At 39.3% G+C, this 25,341-nt stretch overlaps 2 protein-coding genes and 1 long non-coding RNA gene across 11 annotated transcripts in view; 1 reads left to right on the top strand and 2 right to left on the bottom strand.

Annotated features, from left to right (window-relative positions):
- LOC103881837 overlaps positions 1–12,509 on the top strand; it is a 29,580-nt gene extending 17,071 nt beyond the window's left edge. The window contains exons 2-4 of the long non-coding RNA XR_643391.3: positions 5,458–5,644; positions 12,084–12,172; positions 12,294–12,509. This is a non-coding gene — a long non-coding RNA (uncharacterized LOC103881837). The remainder of the gene's footprint in view (positions 1–5,457; positions 5,645–12,083; positions 12,173–12,293) is intronic.
- The window catches only part of CFAP44 (cilia and flagella associated protein 44), a 148,147-nt gene extending 125,385 nt beyond the window's left edge, over positions 1–22,762 (bottom strand). For 2 of the 5 annotated variants that reach the window (XM_009199989.4, XM_003893935.5), the window contains exons 1-4: positions 19,887–22,762; positions 12,066–12,170; positions 3,989–4,141; positions 2,923–3,076 (exon numbers count right to left, since the gene is read on the bottom strand). In XM_009199989.4, the coding sequence (XP_009198253.2) occupies positions 2,923–3,076; positions 3,989–4,141; positions 12,066–12,170; positions 19,887–20,043 (569 nt within the window). In that variant the 5' untranslated portion in view covers positions 20,044–22,762. The other 3 variants (XM_017955139.2, XM_021934062.2, XM_017955140.3) reach the window with 3 other exon arrangements.
- A 367-nt stretch (positions 22,763–23,129) lies between these two features.
- The window catches only part of SPICE1 (spindle and centriole associated protein 1), a 75,570-nt gene continuing 73,358 nt past the window's right edge, over positions 23,130–25,341 (bottom strand). For all 5 annotated transcript variants that reach the window (XM_017955147.3, XM_009199995.3, XM_009199992.3 and 2 more), the window contains 2 exons: positions 25,086–25,173; positions 23,130–23,857 (listed from right to left, as the gene is read on the bottom strand). In XM_017955147.3, coding sequence (XP_017810636.1) covers positions 23,804–23,857; positions 25,086–25,173 — 142 coding nt within the window. In that variant the 3' untranslated portion in view covers positions 23,130–23,803. The remainder of the gene's footprint in view (positions 23,858–25,085; positions 25,174–25,341) is intronic.

A 25,341-nucleotide genomic window follows, 5' to 3' on the forward strand; every position in this document is an offset into this window, starting at 1 on the left:
CTCAAGAGGTTCTCCCACCTCAGCCCCCCAAGTAGCTGGGACTACAGGTGTGCACCACTACACCTGGTTAATTTTTGTATTTTTTGTAGAGACAGGGTTTTGCCATGTTGCTCAGGCTGGTCTCGAACTCCTGAGCTCAAGTGATCTGGCTGCCTCCTGAGCTCAAGTGATCTGCCTGCCAAGCCTCCCAGGGTGCTAGGATTACAGGTCTGAGCCGCTGCGCCTGGCCTGATCCTTTCCTTTTAATCCCAGGGGACAGCAACAGACCCTTAGTGGAGTTCTGAAAATCTTAAAATGTGTTTTGATGTACCTTCAGCTCCCTTTGTTTTATCTCACCTTCTCTTCTGACTTGCCTCTTCTTAAATTCCTGTCAAAGACTCAGAGCTTTCAACATTTGTTCATGGCCATCTAGGAATTTCACTTTAAAATTGTTTAAACACTGTTAAGTTCTGTATAATCTCTTTTAAAATTATACCATGGTTTAAGTGATACTTTATAAATGGCACATTTCTTGCTATTAAAAGAAAACTTTAGCCAAATTAAATTTAACAGAGTTTAATTGAGCAAAGAACAATTCAAGAATTGGGCAGCCTTCTGAGCCAGAGTAGGCCCAGAGACTCCAGTACAGCCACATGCAGGAAGATTTATGGACTGAAAAAAGAAAGTGATGTACAGAAAACAAAAGTGAGGTACAGAAATAGCCGAATTGGTTACAGCTTGGCATCTGCCTTATTTTAACACAATTTGAACAGTTGGCCACCTTTGACCAAAACTCGGTAACTGGCTCAAGAGTAGGCTAGAGTCTAACTCCCTTTAGGTTATAGTTCACCAGGTACAAAGAAACCTGTAGGCTGAACTTAAAGTATATAAGGAGGCAGCTTTAGGCTAAACTTGATTTAACATTGCTAAAATTTAGAAGACATAAATTTAAAAACTGAAGTAGAGGGCCGGGCGCGGTGGCTCACGCCTGTAATCCCAGCACTTTGGGAGGCCAAGGTGGGCAGATCACAAGGTCAGGAGTTCGAGACCAGCCTGGCCAATATGGTGAAACCCAATCTCTACTAAAAATACAAAAATTAGCCAGGTGTGGTGGTGCACGCCTGTAGTCCCAGCAACTCAGAAGGCTGAGGCAGGAGAATTGCATGAACCCAGGAGGCGGAGGTTGCAGTGAGCAGAGATCTTGCCATTGCACTCCAGCCTGGGTGACAGAGCGAGACTCCATCTCAAAAAAACAAACAAACAAAACAAAACAGGCAAAAACTAAAGTAGAATCAATATAATATATTAATAATCTTTAAAGGGTTAATTAAAAGAGTACTTAGGGAATACATGATGGCTGACTTGTTCTTCCTAGAATTCCTCACAAGATATAGAAATTATATATGTTCATCTCCAGAGAGGAGAACTAAATCTAATGGGGGCCATCCCAGCGAGGCAGAATCTTATTCAAGGCCCAAAAAGCTCTCTAGTGAGCCATGTAAAAGTGGGGTAAGCTACTTTGTGATTTTCCTGGTGTTGAAAATGTTTAAGAAAAGGCTATAGTTTATACAGCCACCCATCCAGCATGAATAGAGAGAATTCATATATTGGAATAAAAGTTGAGGTTCTTCTGACTCTGCTGTTTAGAATCTAGGCATGTTTGTCTAATACAGACCCTGCCATCCTGGAGCAGTGAGAAGGCAGGGCACTGCCAAACCATCTCGGAGTTTTTTCAGAGTACATATGCCCAAGCCCCTCTCCACATAGAACTAGCACAGTAGGTCCAGGAAGGCATCTGAGCATTGGGTACTTCAGGAAAACCTTCCAGGGGACTCTAATATACCACCCCACCCCATTCAGGGAAGGAAGGCTAATAGAAAGCAAACAGCATAACTTTTGACAGAAACTTGTCCAAAGATAAGGAAAAAAAAAAAAAAAAAGCCATGAAGAGAAAATTCCAGGTTACAAGATGATTCAGCGTGAATTAGTTTAGTTACACCAGGGATTTAATAACATGTTCTATTTTTATGTTTTATTTAAAAAGCAAAACTGAGTCAATGAGTACACCACTCTGTCTCTGTAAATATTCCTTATGTAAGAGGCCAGTTGGTGGTTTAGGCCATGTGGTGATAACTACTAACTATCCAAAAGGCAAGCATAGTAAATTGCCAGCTAAGGACCTCAATGGAAACTGTCTTCTAACTACCTGCATTGCAAACCTAACATCATAATGTGATGACAAACACTAAATCCCCTTGTCAATCATCCCCGCTTCTATATATCTTCAAAGACTCTTATTTTCCAGACCAATTAAAACTTGCTATTTTGTGCCCTATTTCCTAAGAATTGTCTTCTCTGATAGCTCATCTGATATATAATGTGAAAGTACTAATACCTTACAACGGACAGATGCATAAGCGTTTCAAAAAGGGAAATTGATTAATTAACTTGACAGGCATTGGCAAAAGTAAATGGGAATAAGAAGCCTTCTGGTTTCCTTCACTCAGGTCTCATGAACTGCAGCCTTTCCACTTGTGCAAAGGACAGCCAGAAAAACATCAGTTCTCTTTATGGTTATTTGGCATCAAACAAAAGCTTAGTTTAAATTAAGATCATGCATTTCTATCAAATCTCTAAGAACTCAAGTTTCTTAGAATTACCTAAGATGGGTTGGCACACTTTTTTTGTAAAGGGCAGGTAGTAAATAGTTTCGGCCTTGTAAGCCAGATGGTCTCTGTCACAACTACTTATCTCTGTCTTTGTTGTGTGATGGCAGCCATAATAAACAAAATGCAAGCAAACGGATGTAGCTGTGTTGCAATAAAACTTGATTTACTAAAACAGGTGGGAGGGTACATTTGGGCTCCCCGGGCTATAGTTTGCTGACCTCTGACCTAAGAAATGAAAATACCAAAATTATACATATTTAGCCAGGGTGGATACACGAGTGTGAGAAGATCCAGTGGTATGTCTGAATCCAGAGTCACAAAAGGCATCGAAGCAAGCTCCATATAATCATAGAAGAAGCTCTCTGATATTTTCTTCTTAACTTCCTCCTCTGCCTCTTCCACAGCTGGGGCAGGGGTTTGCTGAGATACTAAAAAAATAAAATAATTTAAGAAGAATGATATGGTTTGGCTGTGTCCCCACCCAAATCTCATCTTGAATTGTAGTTCCCATAATCTCCACATGTCGTGGGAGAGACCTGGTAGGAGGTAATTGAATCACAGGGGCTATTACTTCCATGCTGTTCTCATGATGGTGAATGAGTTCTTACAAGATCTGATGGTTTTATAAGGGACATTTCCCTCCTTCACTCTGCACTTCTCCTTGCTGCCATCATGTGAAGGACATGTTTGCTGCCCTTTCTGCCACAATTGTAAGTTTCCTGAGGCCTCCCCAGCCATGCAGAACTGTGAGTCAAGTAAACCTCTTTCCTTTATAAATTACCCAATCTCAGGTATGTCTTTATTAGCAGCGTGAGAACGGATTAATACAAAGAGTGTCTGGTAAATCCAAAATTGTATTTCACAGAGACAGGAGGAATGTACACAGCCTGCAATACTCTAGCATTACCTACTACTACTGGCCTGAAGATAGGACCCAGTCATCAGTGAGCAAGGAAGGAAGAGCCATCAGGCCCATGTGCATCAGGAGTAAATGCTGAGTTCTGGTCTGTCATGGTGCAAGAGTCTCTAAGGGGAACTCCCAATTACTTCCAAGGGAGAGTTGAACTCCCACTAATCTGTAGTGGAACAGTTTTTATACCTTCTTAAAACCCAGAAGAATGAGTATCAGAGTACTGTATGTGATCCTCAGAAATAAAAACCACAAGTCTAGGGCTGCTAAAGTACCCTACCAAAATATGTACAATACTTGCCCTTTTATCATTCCCACACATATACACATCCTGTAGATTTTTCTTTCTATGGATTTATAACTGTTCCATTAGTCTGTGCTTTGTCTTTAAAATAGTGACAATTACTGACAGAAAACTAATAATACCTACCTCTAGTGCTTTGCAAATCATCATACTGAAATGAACTCAAACTTCCTTCCAAACGTTCCTCATCTGAGTCTTCTTCTAAATATGATTCTTCCCCTTCAGTAAATGTTTCATCTGTGGCATCTTCTAAAAATGTGTCATCTTCTTGAGCAGGAGCTATTAAAATTTGTTTTAATAACTTCTAAATTTTGATTAAACATTTTCTTACATCTAAAGCAGCTAAAACTTCCAATTTGCTTGTGCTATAGATGTAATAAATTCTAATACATACTCAAAAATTTCTAGAAGAATCATTTTATTTGGTCAGTCTTGTAACTTTACAAAATAAAAAAGGCTTTTCTGTTTTTTAATCTCCATTTTCACTTCATTTCCAGTCTATTTCCTATCACTAAATACTTACAATAAAAAGATAAAGAAAAAAAAGAGGTTAGTATGCTGCTATCATAATTTCAACTAAATTCAATTTTACCAACTTTTATAGGGAACCTGTTACGTTAAAGACAAATAAGGCTTATTGTCTTTCTCTGAGTATGATGATTTCTCTTGGAAGTGATATCACAGGAATAAGTTGGAATATTGGCTTTAGGACAAGCTGGGAATGAGAACTGGGATAGGAGTAAAATGGCCCCAGGTATAAGCCAACATTCAGATCAAGTCCAAACATGGGGATGGTTAAAATATATAATGCCAAGTAGGATGGGTATACTTTCATATAGGGCTAGGTGAATTTTCAGAAGAATAAGGAAGAAAAGGCAAATGTACTACTAAGTACCAGAGCTACGTAGAAGATCTGAGATGAGGCTAAAGATTAGGAACAAAGCCCAACACTAATATGAATAAGATCAAAAAGCTGAGTCAACACAATTAGTTGCAGAACAGGACAGAGTTCCTTAGGATTCATGTATTTGGATGACAAGAAAGTAATACTGGGTGCCTAAATCAGCCAAACAGATTCCCCAAGTGGAGGCACTGGAGAACTATTCTCTAATAATACTTTAGCTCTTTCTTGTGACTGTAGCAACCAAAGACTATTTCCTCATTTCAAGATTACGGCACTACAAGCGTAACACTCCTAACTGCTGGGTTCCCCGGGAAAGGAGTTAGAAGTGGTAGATAAGGTGATCACTGATTAACGAATTGAGAGTGAATACAGATGAAGGAGAAGAGGTAACAAAAAATAATGGGTATTCTGAGACTGGAGAAGGATTGTGCCTCTGAGGGAAAACTAGAGTTTGGGGAAAAAAAACTAATTGGGCAGGAAGTAGGCACATTAAACCAAGCTGATGAATCAGCACACTTAGGCAACTTTGTGAGGGCTGGATATTTCTATAATTTTTATAATCCTGAAATAGATGGGTGGAAGACTTATGGTTTGAAGAATAGATCAGTATTTGCCTTTCTATTCTTGGAAATAATCTAAAATCAACATTGAGAATAAATGCCAAAAACACAAACTCCATTTTTTTTTGTAGAACTAGAAGCAGTTAAAACTCAAAATCACGAATGGATGGCAGGGCTGCTGGCAAAATTAGTGGAGACTGAACAAGGATAGGTGCCGGAGGAAGCAAAGGAAAGTGACCAAGGAGAAAGGAATGCCATAACTGTAGATATCAAAAAGAATCTGCTGGGATTTTTGCTGTATGACCCACAATTTTATACGTGAGTTTCTTCATTTTTTTGTTTGTTTGCTTCCTCCAGCCAATGTATGTAGCAAGCTTTGGGGCCTCTCCTCTGCAGCTATCACAGAGATACTGCTTCCCACAAACAGTTTGCCTCTGTGATTCCTTATTTACCTCTACCTTTTCCATGAGATTGAGAACACTGTAAGAAAGCCTACAAATGCTATGGTTGCACATACAGAAAAATCCGTAAGAGCTACTTTATAAAAAAATTAATAAGAACTAAATTATAATTTATTATAATTTTTAAAAGAGTTCAGCATGGTTATTGCATACAACAACAATATACAAATATTGATAGTGGGCATGTATACTTTGGCTATTATGAAGTAACTAGTACCAAGCTGCTCTCTTACTATGATTGTGGAATTACTTAGTTTTTCCTTGATTCTGTCTATTTTTGCTTTGTGTATTGTGATGTTGTTACTAGGTGAATACATATTTATGATTATTATGTTTTCTTAACTGATCCTTTTATCTTTATGAATAAATTGATCCTTTTACCCTATGTCACTGGTAGTACTCTTTGCCTAGAAGTCTATTTTATCTGGTATTCATATAGTCCCTCCACCCAGATTATGCTTACTTTTTGCATGATATATCTGTTTCCATCCATTTACTTGCAACCTATTTGTATCATTATACCTAACATGTGTCTTCTATGAGCATCATATAGTTGGTTGTTGTTTTTATTAGCCATGCTGATAATCTCTGCCTTTTTATATTGATGTTCAGCTAATAATGTAATTATTGATATGGTTAGATTTTAATAATATATGCTTGTGAAATTAACAAATAATATTTGATAATTTATTTTCTGTTTTTCTCCTCCTACCTGTCATTTTTCCCTCTTTTTCTCTTTCCATGTTTTCTTTTAGATCATTTACTCTTTAGAATTCTATTTAAATTTCTGTTGGCCTTTTAGCAGTTCTGTGTTTTATTAGTGGTTGCTTCAGAGATTATACACAACAATTTTTCACAGTCTACTTAGAGTTACTATTTATTTTAGTAATACGTATCTTTCAGCAATTGATAGAACTAGTCAAAAACTTAGTAAAGACATAGATGATCTGAACATCGCTATCAACCATCCTGACCTGACATTTATAAAACACTTACACCTACCAATACAGGATGCACGTTCAAGTACACATGGGTCATTTACCAAGACAGATCACTTGCTGAGACATAAGACCACTTTTAATACATTTAAATGGATTGCGATTATATAGAATAGACATGTTCTCTGAAAACAACAGATATAAGTTAGAAACCAATAATGATAAGATACCTTGAAAAAAGTTCCATATTTGGAAATTAAATTACACAATAAAAATAATTCATGGGTCAAGGGGAAATCAACAAAGAAATCACAAATTTTTTCAAATTAAATTATTATTAAAATACAATATATTAAAATTGAGATATAGCTAAAGCAGTCCTTGGAGGGAAATTTACAGCTTTCAATACGTATGTAAGAAAAGAACAAAAGTCAAAAAAAAAAAATCAATGACCTAAATTTCCACCTCAAGAAGTTAGAAAAATGGTGCTGACGAGTTGATGGGTGCAGCACACCATCATGGCACAAGTATACATATGTAACAAACCTGCACGTTATGCACATGTACCCTAGAACTTAAAGTATAATAATAATAATAAATAAATAAATAAATAAATAAAAAGTTAGAAAAATAAATGAAGGAAAAAAAAACCAAAGTAAATGAGCAAAGCCAAAATCTTAGTCTTTGAAAAGATCAACAATATTGATAAGTTCCCAGCTAGCCCAATGAAGAGATAAAAGGGAAACAACATAAATCTCCAACATCAAGAATGAAAACAGATCCTACAAAGTTATGTCAACAAATTTGACAATTTAGAAGAGAAGTGAGCAAATTCCATGAAAGATACAAACTTGTAAAACTTAGTAAAGAAGAAATAGAGGGCCCTCTATTTTAAAAAATTGAATTAATGGCTTAAATTTACCCACTCATCAAGAAAATTCCAGGTCCAGACAGTTTTACTGGTAAATTCTACCAAGCATTTAAGGAAGAAATAATACCAATTCTACACAATATATTTTTGAAAATAGAAAAGAACAAAACACTTCCCAAAACTATTAAATAAGCTCTGCAATAATTTAATCCTTTGATAAGAATCAGAAATCAATGCCTTAGTAACTAACAATCCTTCACCAGTGTGAAAAATGATGGATGGTTTAGCTGGTACACTCAGCGTAAATTTCTTACTAGAACTCAGAGATAGCAGAAACTTCTTGTTAAGTATGGAAAAAAGTCTATCCAACTTCTCTGCTTGGATGTGATACAAGGACTTTTATTCATTCTCTTGAGAGTCCCAAAGAGCAAAAACTTGCCCTGATGTTTTAGCAAGCCTGAGAGCAAAGCAAGGTATCCACAGGTGTGGGGAATGCAGCCATCAGGTATTGAGAGGTGACAACGTGCCAGCAGCCCTCGCTGGCTCGTGGAGCCTCCTCGGCCTCAGAGTCCACTCTGGCCTCGCTTGAGGAGCCCTTCAGCCCACCGCTGCACTGTGAGAGCCCCTCTCTGGGCTGGCCGAGGCAGGAGCCGGCTCCCTCTGCTTGCAGGGAAGTGTGGAGGGGGAGGTGCGGGCAGGAACCGGGGCTGCTTGCGCTGCACTCGTGGGCCAGCGCGAGTTCCAGGTGGACATTGGCTTGGTGGGCCCTGCACTCAGCGGGGCCGGCTGGCGCCCCCAGCCCCAGGCAGTGAGGGGCTTAGCACCTGGGCCAGCAGCTGCAAAGGGTGCGCCGGTCCCTCGGCACTGCCGGCCCGCACATGCCAGGCTCCCTCAAATTCTCGCTGGGCCTCAGCCACCTCCCGGCGGGGCGGGGCACGGCTCAGGACCGGCAGCCCACCATGCCCGAGCCCCTCCCACAGAGGTCTCCCACAGGGCCTGAACCTCCCCTGGGGGCGCTGCCCCCTGCTCTGCAGCGCCTGGTCCCATAGACTGCCCAAGGGCTGAGTAGTGCAGGCGCAGCGTGGGATTGGCGGGCAGCTCCGCCTCCGCCAGGGGCGGGATCCACTAGGCGAAGTCAGCTGGGCTCCTGAGTCTGGTGGGGACTTGGAGAAATTTTATGTCTACCTAGAGGATTATAAATGCACCAATCAGCACTGAGTCTAGCTAGAAAATTGTAAATGCACCAATCGGCACTCTGTGTCTAGCTAAAGGTATGCAAACGCACCAATCAGTGCCCTGTGTCTCCTAATCTAGTGGCAACTTGGAGAACTTTTGTGTCTAGCTAAAAGATTGTAAATGCACCAATGAGCACACACCAATCAGCAACCTGTCAAAACGGACCAATCAGCTCTCTGTAAAATGGACCAATCAGCAGGATGTGGGTGGGGTCAGATAAGGGAATAAAAGCAGGCTGTCCAGCCAGCAGTGACCCCTGGGGTCCCCTTCCAGGCTGTGGAAGCTGTGTTCTTTCGCTCTTTGCAATAAATCTTGTTGCTGCTCACTCTTTGTGTCGGCGCTGCCTTTATGAGCTGTGACAATCACCTTTATGAGCTGTGACAATTACTGCGAAGTTCTGCAGCTTCACTCTTGAAGCCAGCAAGACCACGAACCCACCAGGAGGAATGAACAACTCCATATGCGCTGCCTTTAAGGGCTGTAACACTCACCACAAAGGTCTGCAGCTTCACTCCTGAAGTCAGCGAGACCACGAACCCACCAGAAAGAAGAAACTCTGGACACATCTGAACATCTGAAGGAACAAACTCCTGACACACCATCTTTAAGAACTGTAACACTCACCGCAAGGGTCCACGGCTTCATTCTTCAAGTCAGCCAGACCAAGAACCCACCAATTATGGACACGGTATGAGGCTGAACCAGGAGAGAGAGACCTCTTCACGCAGCAACAAGGTACAGGATGTTCAGAATGCCAGAAAATTATTTCACATTATCATTTGGGATTCTAAGACCTATGATATGTGAACTAATTAATGAGCTGAGCACTGGGCCAGGTCACACTTGAAAAGCTCTGCCCCTAAGAGTCTGACATAAGGAAGGGAGGTCCTGAAGGCAGTGCTAGACAAAGGGTCATTATTATTAAATTCATCACGGGAAAGTTGAGAGTAGCATCCAGAAAAACACTGCCAAGGACTGGAAACCAACAAACAGACAATCCTGTGTCAGAAATGTGGGGAGTACAGAAAAAGGAAAAACAAGGGGGGAACAAACTAAAGTTTCTGAGGTAAGTGATATAATCATACTTTTTGGAAAGAACTCTAGTGGTGGTGTGGAGGGAGATCTGGACAGGAAGACTGAGGTAGAAGTCCATGTTGCAAGAGTCCAAACCAGAGAAGATAAATGACTAAAATAAAATATATTGTGGAGAAACTGGATTTACAAGACATGTCTGCGATAGATTAAAAGAATTTAATGCAGATTTTGCATGTGTATTGATTTTCCCAGGACCTGATCTTATCTAGGTGAATAGTCAAAATTAAATTTCTAAAATCATATTTAGAATTAGAACCTTAAAAAGTCAAGATTGCACTAAGATACCTAACAGTGTGAGAGTCAGAAAGAGCCAGCCATCTTTCAAAAAATCCTACTTATAAAATTTCTCCTTTTTTCTTCCATTGCAGTCTATGAAGTCCTTCCACATGTTATCCAATTTAATTCCCAAGTGACACATAATTGTTTTAATGGGTGAGAAAACTGAAGCTCAAAAAGATGTGGTAATTTTTCCAAGGCCAAGCATCTCTAAATGGTAGATACAGGACTCAAAACCAAAGTCCAGGTCTCTTTCCACTACATTGTATCAGAAAAGTCCATATAAAACTTAGTAGCTCTCCTCACAGGAGAACTTGGGGTAGACGAGACGTGTGTATAGGTTATTATCAACCTGTGTGCCAGGAGCTGTGATAAACAGGTGAAACACAGACTGCTTTTAAGGAACTTTGAGCTTTTGTAAAGGAGTTGAACAAGTAAACCATTTCTGTTCTATAAACCCAGATATGCACTATTTATATTTTGCCCATTTTTTTGACTTTTAGAAAATTATTTTTATTTTTGTTAAAATATATGCCCATAACTTAAAAAGTCAAGTAATGCTAAAAGACTTGTCTTTTAAAATACTCGACTTTTCTTTGCTTAACAGCCTTCTCTCTCCAGAAGAATCGCTTTTAGCTTTTTTTTTTTTTTTTTTTTTTTTTTTTTTTTGAGACAGAGTCTTGCTGTGTCGCCAGGCTGGAGTGCAGGGGCGCGATCTCGGCGCACGGCAAGCTCCGCCTCCTGGGTTCACGCCATTCTCCTGTCTCAGCCTCCAGAGTAGCTGGGACTATAGGCGCCCACCACCACGCCCGGCCCACTTTTAGCTTTTAATCTTTTTTCTTCTGATATTTACCTCCATATATCTAAATAATATGGATATACTGCTCTCTCTAGCCACTTTTAGACAGTGTTTATTATGGGAAGATGAAGAATGTTAAATCTCTACCACCACTTGCTATCTCTCCGCCCTTGCAATATAATTAAAGTGCAACAAAACATAGTGAAGTCTATGCTTACTGTTTTTAGTATACTGCCTTAATAACACTCATTCCCGAGTTAAGAATGTATTATTTTATTCCCTTCTTGAACAACTCACTTTTCTAAAGCTAATACCTCACTTTTTTTCACTTTTAACTTTCTGGAATCTCCTGATAAATCTTCCCATATCTTGCCATAGTTCTATAAATTCCACTCAATTCAATTTTCTACATGCATCTATCAGATAATCTATTATTTAACATTTTTAACTTTCTGGGAGGTGAAAATTCTCCTTTCCTTGCTTCAGTATAATTGTTCTCTGCATGGCTGCCCAGGTGTCATCCTAGGTATTACCTTTGCCTTATTTCTATTTTGAATCTCCTATTTCCTGTACCATAAGTAGTCTTTTTTCTTTGCTAACTCCATGATTTTTACGGATCCCACCTTCCTACAGCTTTCTGGGAACAGGGAGTATAAGAGATCTGTTTTGGCCTAGCACGGTAGCTTACGCCTGTAATCCCAACACTTTGGGAGGGGATCACCTGAGGTCAGGAGTTTGAGACCAGCCTGACCAATATGATGAAACCCCATCACTACTAAAAATATAAAAATTAGCCGGGTGTGGTGGCAGGCGCCTATAATCCCAGCTACTCAGGAGGCTGAGGCAGGAGAATCACTTGAACCCAGGAGGCGGAGGTTACAGTAAGCCAAGATCGTTCCATTGCACTCCAGCCTGGGCAACAACAATGAAACTCCGTCTCAAAAAAAAAAAAAGAGATCTATTTTATAACATCCTGCTCTTTCTATTCTACTATAAAAATTGATTATTTAAATGTTTACCTAAATTTAATACTTTTAAAAGTATACATATTATCTTTACTTACATCTTGATTCCGATTTAGAAGACCTCAAAGACTTCTTCCCATCACTCTTTGATGTAACTGATTTCTCCTCATCAGTATCCTGATCATCTGGTTCCTTCATTTCCTCTGTAAGTACAAAATTGGGATGAGATATGGATAATGCTGTAAAATAGAAACTAACAGATTTCCCCCTAACAAATTTCATAAGCACCAAACACCATGTGTGTCAATAATCCTTTGTTTGCACAGGATCCAGGATGACCCACCAGCAGGAGTGTGCAACTACCATCAGAGACCTCTGACCTCTGCAAGACGCTAATTAAAATCACAGATTCTCTTTCTCTGGGTGAACTGTCATTGTGGTGCACTTTGGTTTTCCAGAGGTCCACAGTGAAACATACTACCAAAGTTCATCTTTTCCCCAAATGCTTCACCACTAAAATTAACCTGCCATCCTACCTTTGGTCCATCCCTCCCTCTTTCTCTATTTTCAAATTCTCTTGGAGTTACTAATCAACTTCAGTTTTTAAAATATTTTTCGAGCATACCTGCAGCGTATCAAGTCTTATGTTGGGTGCTAAATTACAAAACTGGAGAAGAGAAATATGGGCCCTAACTTTCTGGAGCTCGTTTAGAAAGATAGATATTAAACAAGCAATTACAATAATGAGTGCTACTAAAAGGAAAATAGAATGTACTGTGGGCATGTATAGCAAGAATCCTAAAACATGATGGGGGGTTAGAGAAGAGGTGTTTGAGACATGGATGACGGTCAGGAGTTGGCCAGGCATAGAATGTGAAAGATATGTTAGGCACATCAAAGAGGGCTGCATCTTTAAAGGGCTGCAAGCAGTCTATTGGCTAGAGTGGGAGAGTAAAATGGATACTGAAGAGGAGGTGGGTACCATATCATAAAGTTGTCTCTAAGCTTTGCTAAGAAGTTTATACCTTATTTCCTTGACAACTGAAAACCATTAAAGGGTTTTAAAAAGGGGAGTGACACAACAGGTTTTCTCTGCCCTCTGTCTATATTGCAGCTTTTCATATATTTGAAAACACCTTCCTTATAAGTCTTCACTTCTCTATACTAAACACCCCATGTTTCCTCAACATTCTTCTATGATATGCCTGGCAAGCAGAATGGAACACCAGTTCTATTTGGATCAGATTTATAGTTAGATTAGGGTCTGAATCCCAGTACTGACATATAACTAGCTAACTAAACTTTACATGAATTCTCCAACTGTAATGGGAATGAAGACAAAACTTTTTACAAGTCTGCTATGAGGGTTATTTAAACTGCCACACTGTTATATCTTCCTGGTCTCTGAAGATAGACTGGTATGCCTAAAGCAGATATGGTACACTACATGATCAAAGGACAAAGGAGAGTGTAGTATGATGACTGTCTCCCTTCAGATGGGCACTAGGGTTCATTCTATGTTTTCCTGCAGTGACATCATAATGATGCCTTCTTTTGATATGGGGGACAACAGTACATTGTCTAAACATTTCTATTATAAACTATCATCAAGAAAGATACAGACCGGGCTCAGTGGCTCATGCCTGTAATCCTGGGAGTTTGACAGGTTGAGGCAGGAGGACTGCTTGAAACCAGGAGTTTGAGACCAACATGAGAAACATAGCAAGACCCTGTCTGTATTAATTTGTTCTCACACTGCTAATAAAGGCATACCTGAGAACGGGTAATTTATAAAGGAAAGAGGTGTAATTGACTCACAGTTCAGCATGGCTAAGGAGGCCTCAGGACACTTACAATTACAGCAGAAGGGGAAGCAAACACCTCTTTTCTTCACATGGCAGCAGCAAGGAGAAGTACAGAGCAAAGGAGAAGAAAACCCCTTGTAAAACCATCAGATTTTGTGAGAACTCCCTATCACAGGAACAGGATGAGGTAACTGCCCCCATGATTCAGTTATCTCCCACTGGGTCCCTCCCATGACACATGGGGATTATGGGAACTGTAATTATGATGGGATTTGGGTGGGGACACAGCCAAACTGTCTCTAAAAAAAAAATTAAAATGGCCAGGCATAGTGAGGTATGCCTGCAGTCCCAGCTACTTAGGAGGCTGAGGCAGGAGGATCACTTGAGCCCAGGAGTTTGAGGCTGCAGTGAGCTAGGATCGCACCACTATTCTCCAGCCTGAGTGACAGAGCAAGACTCTGCTTCTAAAATAAAAAAATAAAAAATAAAAAAAAGATATAGTCTAACATGATACTCATGTTATTAAATTTTGTACTTTGTACTTTGGAGGCATTCTTCTGGGTTACAAAAATAATGTTTTACTTTTTAAAAAGTGTATGTACGAGTGTGTGTGCATTTTCCTTTCCTTTCTTTTTTAGTTGTGAATCTTCCTTCCTCTCTCTCTCCATCCTTTCTTCCTTTTCTCCTTCCCTTCCTTCCTCTTTCCTTCCACCTAACTGTAGAATATATACTTTTGGGGTTTATGGAGGGGGTGGGGTTAGGAATCAAACCATAAAATCCTTTAAGTAGCAAAATCTTTTAAAATTCACATTCTGTCATTCAGTACATTTTCTATTCCTTCCAGTTTTGGACACACAGGCTTACTTTCTACATTACTCTATAGTGAGTAACTGGTTTAAAAAAAAAAAAAAAAAAAAAGAATTATGCAGCCAATTCAATTATTACAGAGCTTGGTTATAAATGACCATATACTGTGGGTAAAATTGTTTAGATAGATACACACACACCTAAATTCTATTTCCTCCCTCACTTTCATAATTTAAGTCAATTTAATTCTTAAAACTATTGAGCATATTATTATGCTAGGCATTGCAGAGGATACAAAGGTGAGCAATATACAGTCCCTGACCTCAATGTGTAATTCAAGATGAAGAAATTAACAATTCTCTTTCAAAATAGTTTCAGAATAAACTTATCTTCTAAATCACTGATTCAGATCCATTAGAGGTTGACCAAAACAAGGATGGTTTGATAGTCGTGACTGAAGTGACTGATCACTAATGATTTATTTGATAAAAATCAACATTTAAAGTATTGGAAAGAAACTAAAGTACTCCCTAAGTTCCCATGACACAGGTCTCAAATAAGTGAAGGCAAGGCAGTTCCCTGGGTTTTCCAACAAAATTGAACTGATATTCTACTGCTGCTAATCAATTGATAACTAAATGAAAATTTTTGGTCTGTGAGTTTCAATAGCACTTTATTCTGTAAGTAGGTACTGTTTTAGTTTTCCCTTGCTGCCATATAAATTATCAGACATTTAGCAGCTTAAATAACATCCACTTATTATTTCACTGCTTTGTGGGTCAAAAGTCCAGGCCAAGTGTGACTCACTTAGCTCTCTGCTTAGAGTTTCAAGAGGTTGTTAAGGTGTTGGCTGCCTTCACTTTCAGAGGCTCTGAGGAAGAATCTACTTCCGGGCTCTTTCAAGCTGCTGGCAGAATTCAGCCCCATGTGGCTGTGGAACAGTGATCCCTGCTTTCTTGCTGGCTGTTGCCCAAGAGTCTTTCTAAGTTCCAGAGGCCACTCGCATTCCTTGACTTATGGTACCCTTTAAAGCCAGGAATAATGGGTCGAGTTCCTCCTAGTGATTTGAATCTCATGATTTTCTTTCCTGCTATCATAAGCCTCATGACTTAGTGAGATAACTTTCTACTTTTCAGTCTTCTTTTTTCTGAATACATTTATTTTTAACACTATAACAATGTTAACTGGATATAGATTCTAATAAAAAGAGCCCATAATTTATTCATAACATAATCATAAGGTGGGTAAAAAACAATTATGGTAACTAAAGCACTCTGAAAACAAAAGAGTTGGACTACAACAAAAGGTAAGTTGGTGTCAAGACAAAAGCACCACACTTTATTCTGTGCTATCTTAAACAATATATTCCTCAAATGGCTAATATTACCATGTAATAAACTTTCACATCACAAACCCAGTTAATGTCAGGTTGTGTGCAATGTGGAAGAAAATACTGGAACCCAAGGAATTTGCCCAGTGTTCTGATGTAGCAATACTGGACAATGAATACTAGGATCTATTCCTAGCTTTCCTGGGTCATAAAAGGTAATTGAAGAACCTGTAAAAAGCAGTGGAGCGGGTCAGGTGGGAGAGACTCCTGTTCTCCTAGAGATTATCAGTATAACTGGTAGGGTAGAATAAGGTACTTTTGTTTCGGGGAGGTTGTTTGTTTTGGTTTAATAACAAAGGGATTGGGAAGCTACATTGTAACCTGTGGAGACTTTGGAGCCAGAGAGACTTGGGTTCACATCCCTGCTTGCCCAAGAAACAAGTTCCTTAACCTCTTGATTCTTTAATATGTAAAATGGGGGTGATAGGGTTATTTGGTAGAGTTAAACGAGATTTTTCATATACAGAGTTCTCAACTTTGACTGCACTTTAGAATCACTTGGAAAGCTTAAAAATGTACTATTAACAGGGTCTCACTCTCCAGATAATTCTTTCACACAATCAGGCATAAGAACTGGTTAGGAATCATGAGTTTATATAAAACACCTACTACGCACTCAGAAATGGCAGTTGTTTTTACTATACTCCTAGATAATCTCTTTGACACAGGTAGGGTTCAATAAATAAAATCATGGAATCTTCAGAGTTGAAAGAGGACTTTAGTTTAACTTGCTACCCCATGCAGGTCACACATCCTCAACATCCACCCCAGCACTGTCAGAAAACCAGTGTTGGCCAGGGCTGAGAATACTGGCTACAGAGTCAGTCTGACTAAGTTTAAATCTTGGCTCATCCTCTTCCTGGCTGTGAGGTGCTAACCCAGTATTTAATTGCTGTGTGCCTCAGTATTTCCATCTTTAAAATGCAGCACCTACTGGATAAGGTTGTTCTGAGTCAACACAGGAAAGCTCTAACAATGATACATGGCAGTCAATATGTAAAATGGTTGCAGGAATGAATTTATTAATATATTTCTGAATAAATGAAAGAACAAGATAGTCAGCTTCAATTTAAATATTTCGGGTAAGAGGGTGAGAACATTCTGTTAATGCTCAGCTCTAGTTCTTGGCACATTTTATATTAAGCTGAAATCTGCCTCCCTGCAACTTGGATCCATTTGACCCTTGTTTTTTCTTCTGAGAACACACAGAACAAGTTTTTCTGTGTACTTCAACCATTCAAATAATTGTAGTTGGCTCTCATTTCTCTCCAGATCTTCTCTTTTCCCAGAGAAAGTATCCCAATTATTTCAATTATTCCTCAATGACATGTTCCAACTTTACTACCCTGATAGCTCAAGAAGTTAATTCCCAATGCATCATATGTCCCTCCTAATTTTATATGCTCTTCATAGGATCTGGACACTCTCCACAAGAGAGGAACTACCAATTCACCTATTGGGGACATTCATTGTATTCCTTTAAGGCAGTCTAAGTTTGGGTTCTAGACCATGTTCTACCTTCTATCAGTAAACTAGCTAGGTTTGTGAGTCTATTTTCAGGACTAGCATAAATTCCCTTTCATTAGATCCAGGCTTATTGGTCCAGCCTACGGCCAATTCTTTTAACTAACTCTTTAGATAGACTGTACAGTTTTGAGTTGTGAAAGTTGTCAGAATTACAATGGAGTCACCAGTGTTAAGAAAGAACCCGACAAATAGAGCTGGGGAAGGCTATGAAGAATGGTTTCTCACACTTTTATGCTGGATAACTATCCCAAAAGACTGCAAAGACCACAGCCTTGCACAAAGCCATCACAACCTTACACATAAAAAAAATACTTCTACAAGGATATTTGTTCAACAATTACCTGTCCAACCTCAGACTAGCATCACACTTATTGTTGACCTTTGTAGCCAACGATAACTATCTCAAAATAATTATGTAATCTTTTTCATTTTTCCTTTAAAAACCTTTGTTTCCCTTTACCTCCCTGAATACACATATAGTTTACCATGGCACACATATCCCATTGCAATACCTTACTCCTGAATAAACATTATCTTCTTTTAGAAAGCCTCTCTCTGTATGTTATTTAGGTTGACAGGGTCAACCCTAAGGAAGTATAAAGAAAAAGGGAAAATAATAGTACACATTGATGCAGAGTAGTGTGTTGCCAGAAGGTTGGCTGGACGCCAGACAGAGTGCTCTCTAAGGTGGCATTACTCTGATTCATTCACCAGAGTCCAGGTTGTGGTCCTCATGCTCACAAGCTCACTCAATCCCAGCAGTGTGCCAGAGGTGGTAATTTAAAGTTCACAGTGACTGATGTATAAAACAGGCTCTCAGTTTTTACTTTGCAATGTGAAATACAGCTGTGGAGAAAAAAAGTAATAGTTTGTCTTTTTTACTGTTTACTATGTGTCAAGCACAGTTCTAAGAAATTCTACACATATTATTGTATAATTCTCAAAACGACCCTATGAGGTAGGTACCATTATTATTGTATTTATTTATTTATTGACATGGAGTCTCGCTCTGTCACCCAGGCTGGAGTGCAGTGGTGTGATCTCAGCTGACTGTAACCTCCACCTCCCGGGTTCAAGCGATTCTAGTGCCTCAGACTCCCGAGTAGCTGGGATTACAGGCGCACACCACATCGCCCGGCTAATTTTTGTATTTTTAGTAGACGGGTTTCCCTATGTTGGCCAGACTGGTCTCAAACTCCTGACCTCAGGTGATCTACCCACCTCCGCCTCCCAAAGTGCTGGGATTACAGACGTGAGCCATGGCACACAGCCTATTATTACTATTTTTGAGACAAAGTCTTGCTATCCATTATTATTATTGTCATTATTTTACAGATGAGAAAGCAGTGCATTTACTCTGAATCCGTTCCTCTCACCCAATTCATGTAAATGATTTCCAAGTCCTGTTACTAACTGTCCAGTGATTAAGCCTTTTGAATTCCTCCTCTCCCTTCATTCCTACTGTCCCTGCTGTCCCTCTGTAGTTCCAGTTCTCATTGTGTCTCACCGCTATCATTACTGTACCGTCATACTTCATCTTCCCTTCTGTAATCCATTTTCTACACTATCGCTTGTATTTCTAAAACACAGCTTTTAATGTGCCACTCTTGCTTAAAACTTCTAATGGCTCATCACTGCCATCAAATAAGAGCTCAGATTCGTCGGTCTGGCGTAAAGGTCCATTGTCAGAGGGTCTGTAGCTTATTGCAGCCCAGCTACAGTCAGTCTCTACCTAGCCTCCTTAGCTCCTTCTCCTCTCCAAGGTTTTCATCAGCACGCATCCTTAGCAACTCATGATTGATTGGACACACTGAGCAGCACACATGTATGCGACTGTCTTTACCTATTATACAACAAATATTTATGTGCACCTACTATGTGCCACGTATGTGCTAAGCACTTTACTTGTATTATCCTATTTAATAATAATAATAAGAACTCCATGAGGTCACATTATCACCTTTCTTTCTGGAGATGAGGAAGCCGGAGTGCAGAGAGCCCAGCGTGCCAAGCATCGCACCCAGCTGAGCGCAGGGTGGGTGCCTCGCTGGAGCGGGGAGTCCCAGCACTTTCCCAGCAGACTCGCTGCTGCTCTGACTTCGGGTCTAAGCCGTGCTCCTGCTGCCTGGCTGGCTTCTGCCCGGTCAGACTGAAAGGGTCTCGCAGGCAGGAACCGTGCACACAGTGTCTAGCTCCGAGCCTGAGAATACTCGAGGCTTCAAAAAGTTTGCTGAGCTACCGCAGGGAGGACAAAAGCTGTGTTTCAGCACAGCCTGGGGAACACTGGTCCAGCCTGAGAGAAGCCCAAGTGGGGTTCGCTGCCCTCTGAGCCACAAACAGATTTAAGGAGGAGGGTGTGGAAATTGCCAGCTGCTGAGGTCCAAACTCACCGAAGGTACTGACCGCCGCGGCTCCTTTCTTCACAGCTTCTGCCGGAGGCCTCTGTTTACTCCGGTTACCAAGGCAACGCCACCCCTCTTCCAGGGAGGCGGAACCAGGGCGGGCCGTGGGGCGCATGCGCGGCCGGCGTCCAGGTTTCCGGCACATCCAGCAGCGGTGACGCTGGGAACCGGGTACCTGTCCGCCCTCTGGTCGGGCCTTTTCCGTCTCATGACACTGGTTCAAAGCCAAACAGAAAAGCCCGACGAGTTTATTATCCCCTAAAGGACGTCATGTAGATAATTAAATGACATGAATACCGTCGAAGATACCTGCCGGATATTCTAAAATGGACCAACGGAGCCCTGATCGCGGCGTTCCTATGTTGAGGTTTTAACTTCGATTTTAAGAGGGGTCCTGGGAGATATTAGGCAGCTTGCCGGCAACATCAACAACAAAGATACATGGTGGGATTTTTGTTATTTTTAAAGCTATATCATCTCTGTTGGCTTTTAAGAGTAAATAAGGTTTTATGTTGTGCGTTTCTTGGTCGCAGCGCTCTGGGCAAAAAAGTAGAGGCCTCCCCTGACAGATTTCTAGGTTTAGCAGTTTGTTCAACCTCTCTGTAGTACTGTGGTCATACGGCTTTGTAAAGTACCTAGCCTAACGTTATTACTTACCAAATACTATTTTAAAACCGTCATTCCAATATGTGACAAAGGAGTTTGTATACAGAATGTATAAAGAACTCTTATAATTCAATAAGAAAAACCCACCCAATTTCTTAAATGGGCAAAGGATTTGAATGCTTCACCAAATCAGATATATGTATGGCCAGTAAACACATGGAAAGATGCTTAACAGTAGTCATAAGGGAAATACAAACCACAATACACGTAACTCCACATCCACGTGAAGGGGTAAAACTTCAAAGACTGCCAACACCAAATGCAGAAGGATACGGAGCAACTGGAACTCACATACACTGCTGTTGGGAATGTAAAATGGCATAACCACTTTGGAAAACTATTTGAGAGGTTTCTTCAAAAGTTAAACATACACAAAGTCATTCCACATCCAAGATAGTCTAGAGACTTGGACAAAGTGGTTGCCTAGGACTTAGTGAGATGCATTGGAAAGAGACACAAGGAATCTTAGAAATGACAGAAATGCTGTGTCTTAATTGTGGTGGTAATTTCATGAGTATATACAACTGCCAAAAGCCAATAAACTGTTCTCTTTAAATGGATGTCGTTTATTGTATATAAATTATTTGTCAATAAAATTGGCAAGAAAAAATGCTATAGTACAATTTGTGTTTATTCGTTTCCACAATGTTACACAAATACCATGCATTTATTTGCAATACTGACATGTCCTCTTCAATCAAGGTTTTCCAGGGCTTAAAAAAATAGACGATTATCCTTGCTATTACTTATTAAATGATATATCTAGGTGCAGAAAAGATAGAAAACATAGGGTAAACTTATTTTTAAATAGCATGTTAGTTATATTTTCAAATCATATGCCCAGCATGTTTTCCTTCAACCTCTAGATATCTTTTCAGGTGAAACACCTCTACATTTCAAGCACTATGTGCAATTGTTAATCTGAGAAAGATACGACAAATTCACTATACAATGTTTTAAAAAATGGAAACATGGGGGAAATCGTGTATTTATTTATTTATACACAAAAAATATTGGGCAGTGATCATTACTGAGTGTTGTGAGCCAAGCTCTGAGCTCAGTCCATTTACATACACTTGCCTCACTTAATCCTTACAGCCTCTAGGGAAGACATTATGTCTGACTTTCAAATGGGAAAGATGAGATTAATCTGTCCAAAGTACACAGCTCAAGTGGCAGAAATTGCATTTGAGGCAAGATTTCTGGTTTCAGTACTTGCATCCTTAGCTACTGTACTGTATTAGTTCCCATAAATTAGGAGAAATCCAATAACTGCAAGAAAGAGCTTCAAGTCTTGGCTTTACCTCTTACAAGCACTCTTTCATTAGACAACTTGCTTCACCTCTAGGGCTCAGTTTCCTCATCTGTAAAGGTGCTGGGAGAGGAGGAAGCATTTACATACCTCTAATTCACAGGGCTACTATGAGATTCAAATGAGATAATGGTGATATTGCAGCTTATAGTACAGTGTCTGCCACAGTAATGGCTCAATAAGGAACAGCTATTCTTATTATTATGCTGCTTCCATACTACACACACTATAAAACAGGTTTACTCTCCATCAAGAGGCAGCACAACATAGGCTTTGGAGAAAGACTGCCTATGTTCCCATTCTAGTGCCACCACTCCCTAGTTGTGTGACCTTCAGAAAATACCTCCTTGTACCTCAGTTTCTTCATCTGCAAAATGAGGATAATAGTACCTATCTCATAAGATGTCATGAAGCACATAAAGTGGCTACAATAGTGCCTAGTAGGTAGTTAACAGTTATCAAATTCTGCTAACCAAAATCATTTTGTTTACAGCATAAGAATGATTATATCATAACTGTGGATGTTATCAATCCAGTATCTCTGCCAACCTGTAATTTGGAAAACTGTAAATTTCAGGTTGAGCAAGTTATTAGCAGCTTTCTGGGGCATAAGGGAGAAGTCATATGTTATCCAAAATATGAGTCTAAACACAAGTAATCTCAGTTTGAATTGCTCACTCAGGTTGAGAATTCCTATCATAGAGCCAAGGAGCAGAGATCATTCAAAAAACAAGTTTAAAATAGAAATCAACATCTTAGAACCAAATGGGTATCCTGGAAAAATCTATCCTAAGCCAAGTGCAGTGGCTCATACCTGTAATCCCAGCACTCTGGGAAACCAAGGCAGGTGGATCATTTGAGGTCAGGAGTTCAAGACCAGCCTGGCCAACATGGTGAAACCCCGTCTCTACTGAAAATACACAAATTAGCTGGGCGTGGTGGTGTCTACCTATAATCCTAGCTACTCAGGAGGCTGAGGCAAGAGGATTGCTTGAACCTGGGAGACTGAGGTTGCAGTGAACCAGATTACACAACTGCACTCCAGCCTGAGCAATAAAGCTTGACTCTGCCTCAAAAAAAAAAAAAGAAAGAAAGAAAGAGAAAAAAAGAAAAGAAAAGGAAAGGAAAAAAAAAGAGAAATCTACCCTGAAAGATCTGCTTAAATTCAGGGCTGGGAAAATTGATTGCAACTTTTTCTATTTAATTGTTTGAAACATTAAATATACCAATAAATCAATGTTACCACATTTAGGTATTTGAGCTCTAGAATCATTTTTTATTTGATTTGCATTACCATTATTGATGACATTTTCACAGTTTAAAAACTACATAAGATTTTATAATAAATGCAACCACTCTTACCTGCTTAAGCAAATATAAACAAACACTCCCAGGCCTATTTTTTTAAGGCTGTATATTTCACTTGATGGAAAAAGTGATGAACAGCAATGACTTCCCAAGAAAAAAAAAAGAAAAGCAGGTGTTACATTTTCCTGAAAGCCAGACTCTAATCACACAGAGGAATTTTATTGTAAGTTACATGCAAAGCAAATTAGTTCTTCAGGAAAATAAAAAAATAAATGGATCAACTAAGATACACTAAACCTCAAAAAACCCTGAATAAAGATGATAAAGGTAAAAATGTATTTAAAAAGACCCTTAAAATATTTAAGAAAGTATTAAAATACAAAGCTTTAACTTCTCTACAGTCAAAATTTCATTCACAGGGAGCTGTAGGTCAGTTGGTTGTTGAAAACTTATTTGAGAAAATCAAAAAATAATTGCTTTATTTCTCTGTTTCATTAGTACTAATTCACAAGATCTTTGTAGGTTTTATCTGAAAGAAGGGTATAAAAACTTAAAAGTCAGAGCAGGGAAAGGGGAGTAATAAATTATTAAGAACAAACTCAGTGAGACTTGACTTCACTTATGATACATGGGTAGAAAGAGCAAACCAGCCTTCTTCATTCTGTTTCTCAATCTGTTGAACAAAGACACACAGAAAATTTAGATGGTAATCAGAAACATGAGACTACTCAAGATTTACAGATCATTTAGACCAAGTGCATAAAACAAAGTCATCCTGTGCCATTGAATGGTACTGGAAATTAAATTGCTATTGGCAATGTTTATTCTCTAATAGAGATACTATCAAATAACTGATTACTTGGTCAACAGATCCTCTTACTGATTTAGGACTCATAATTTTTTTAAGTCCAGTGTTTTATAGATATCATAGGCATAAATTTTTAAAACGATAAAAAGGCAGTTATTTGTTCTTAGTAAATTAAATGTTACTGAATTCCAGGAACTAAGAATAATTTATATAAAATACCTTACTTTAAAGCTTTTGTAGAATATAAGAAGTAGCAAAGAACAAATCTCCCAGAATTGGACAATTCGGGTATCTATCATTCCCCTATCATTTAATATCTTTCCCCTATCATTTAATTTGGGCTATAAGCACCCACTCTTTGATCTAATTACTGAACTCAGTAATAAGAAATGCAAAGATTTTCCCAATGTCAGACAGTTGTTGGCTCAAGTCTACAAAATTAATTCTTATAATTTTAAAGATATCCTCACAATTTACCATAACCACTCAAAGGAACTATATTTTACTGTACTAGTACCACAGAAAAAAAGCCTTCTGCAAAAATTTTGAATATACTGTGAAATACTTAGCTTCTATACATACCTATGGCACAACAAAATACATGAAGAGCACATTAAGACATTTATTTTTCCCTGGGACCATAACCTATCTAACCAATGGCACAGTCAGATATGGCACACAGGGATGAAGTGAGAGGAAAAGTGACTGGACCCACTGCTCTGGCTGTCCCAGACCCTACCCAGGGACAAGGACTGGGGGAACCAATAGCTTAGTAGATCTACAACCCATTCAAGGCACACCTGTGTGTCCTGCCATAATATTTGGGAAGCTCTACCTGAAACCAGTAATTTCCAGCCTTTAAGGACTGCTGAATATCCTACTGAATTTTACCTTATTCCTTAGTTACCCTAGAAAACAGAAGAAGTATATGGCTTGTTTTTCCTGATGAAGGTAAATTAGTATCTCTTTTCTGTTAAGAATACCATATCAGCTTTAGGATAACAGGAATGATAGTTAAGAATGGAAATCACTAAATCAGCCACCTTCTACCCTCACCCCTATATACATTTCACAATTACATTTTAACGTGTACCTTTGCTCTTGGATTAAGAGGTGTGAATCTCCCACTTCCTGAGGTGGCATTTAGTGGAGAACAAGAATTACTAGTAGCCCCGGAAGATCTATTTATGAAAAATAAAACAGAGTAAGATAGTGAGCTATCATTATTAACCTTAAAAGACTATGCAAACAACTGACAATTCTCAATATTGGCAAGAGCTTGAAAACAAATGGCTGACTTAGGTCCAAATGAGGTAAATTATTTGTAACTTATTTTCACCAACCTGTAA

This window comes from Papio anubis, chromosome 2 (assembly GCF_008728515.1).
Source record: "Papio anubis isolate 15944 chromosome 2, Panubis1.0, whole genome shotgun sequence".
NCBI lineage: Eukaryota > Metazoa > Chordata > Mammalia > Primates > Cercopithecidae > Papio > Papio anubis.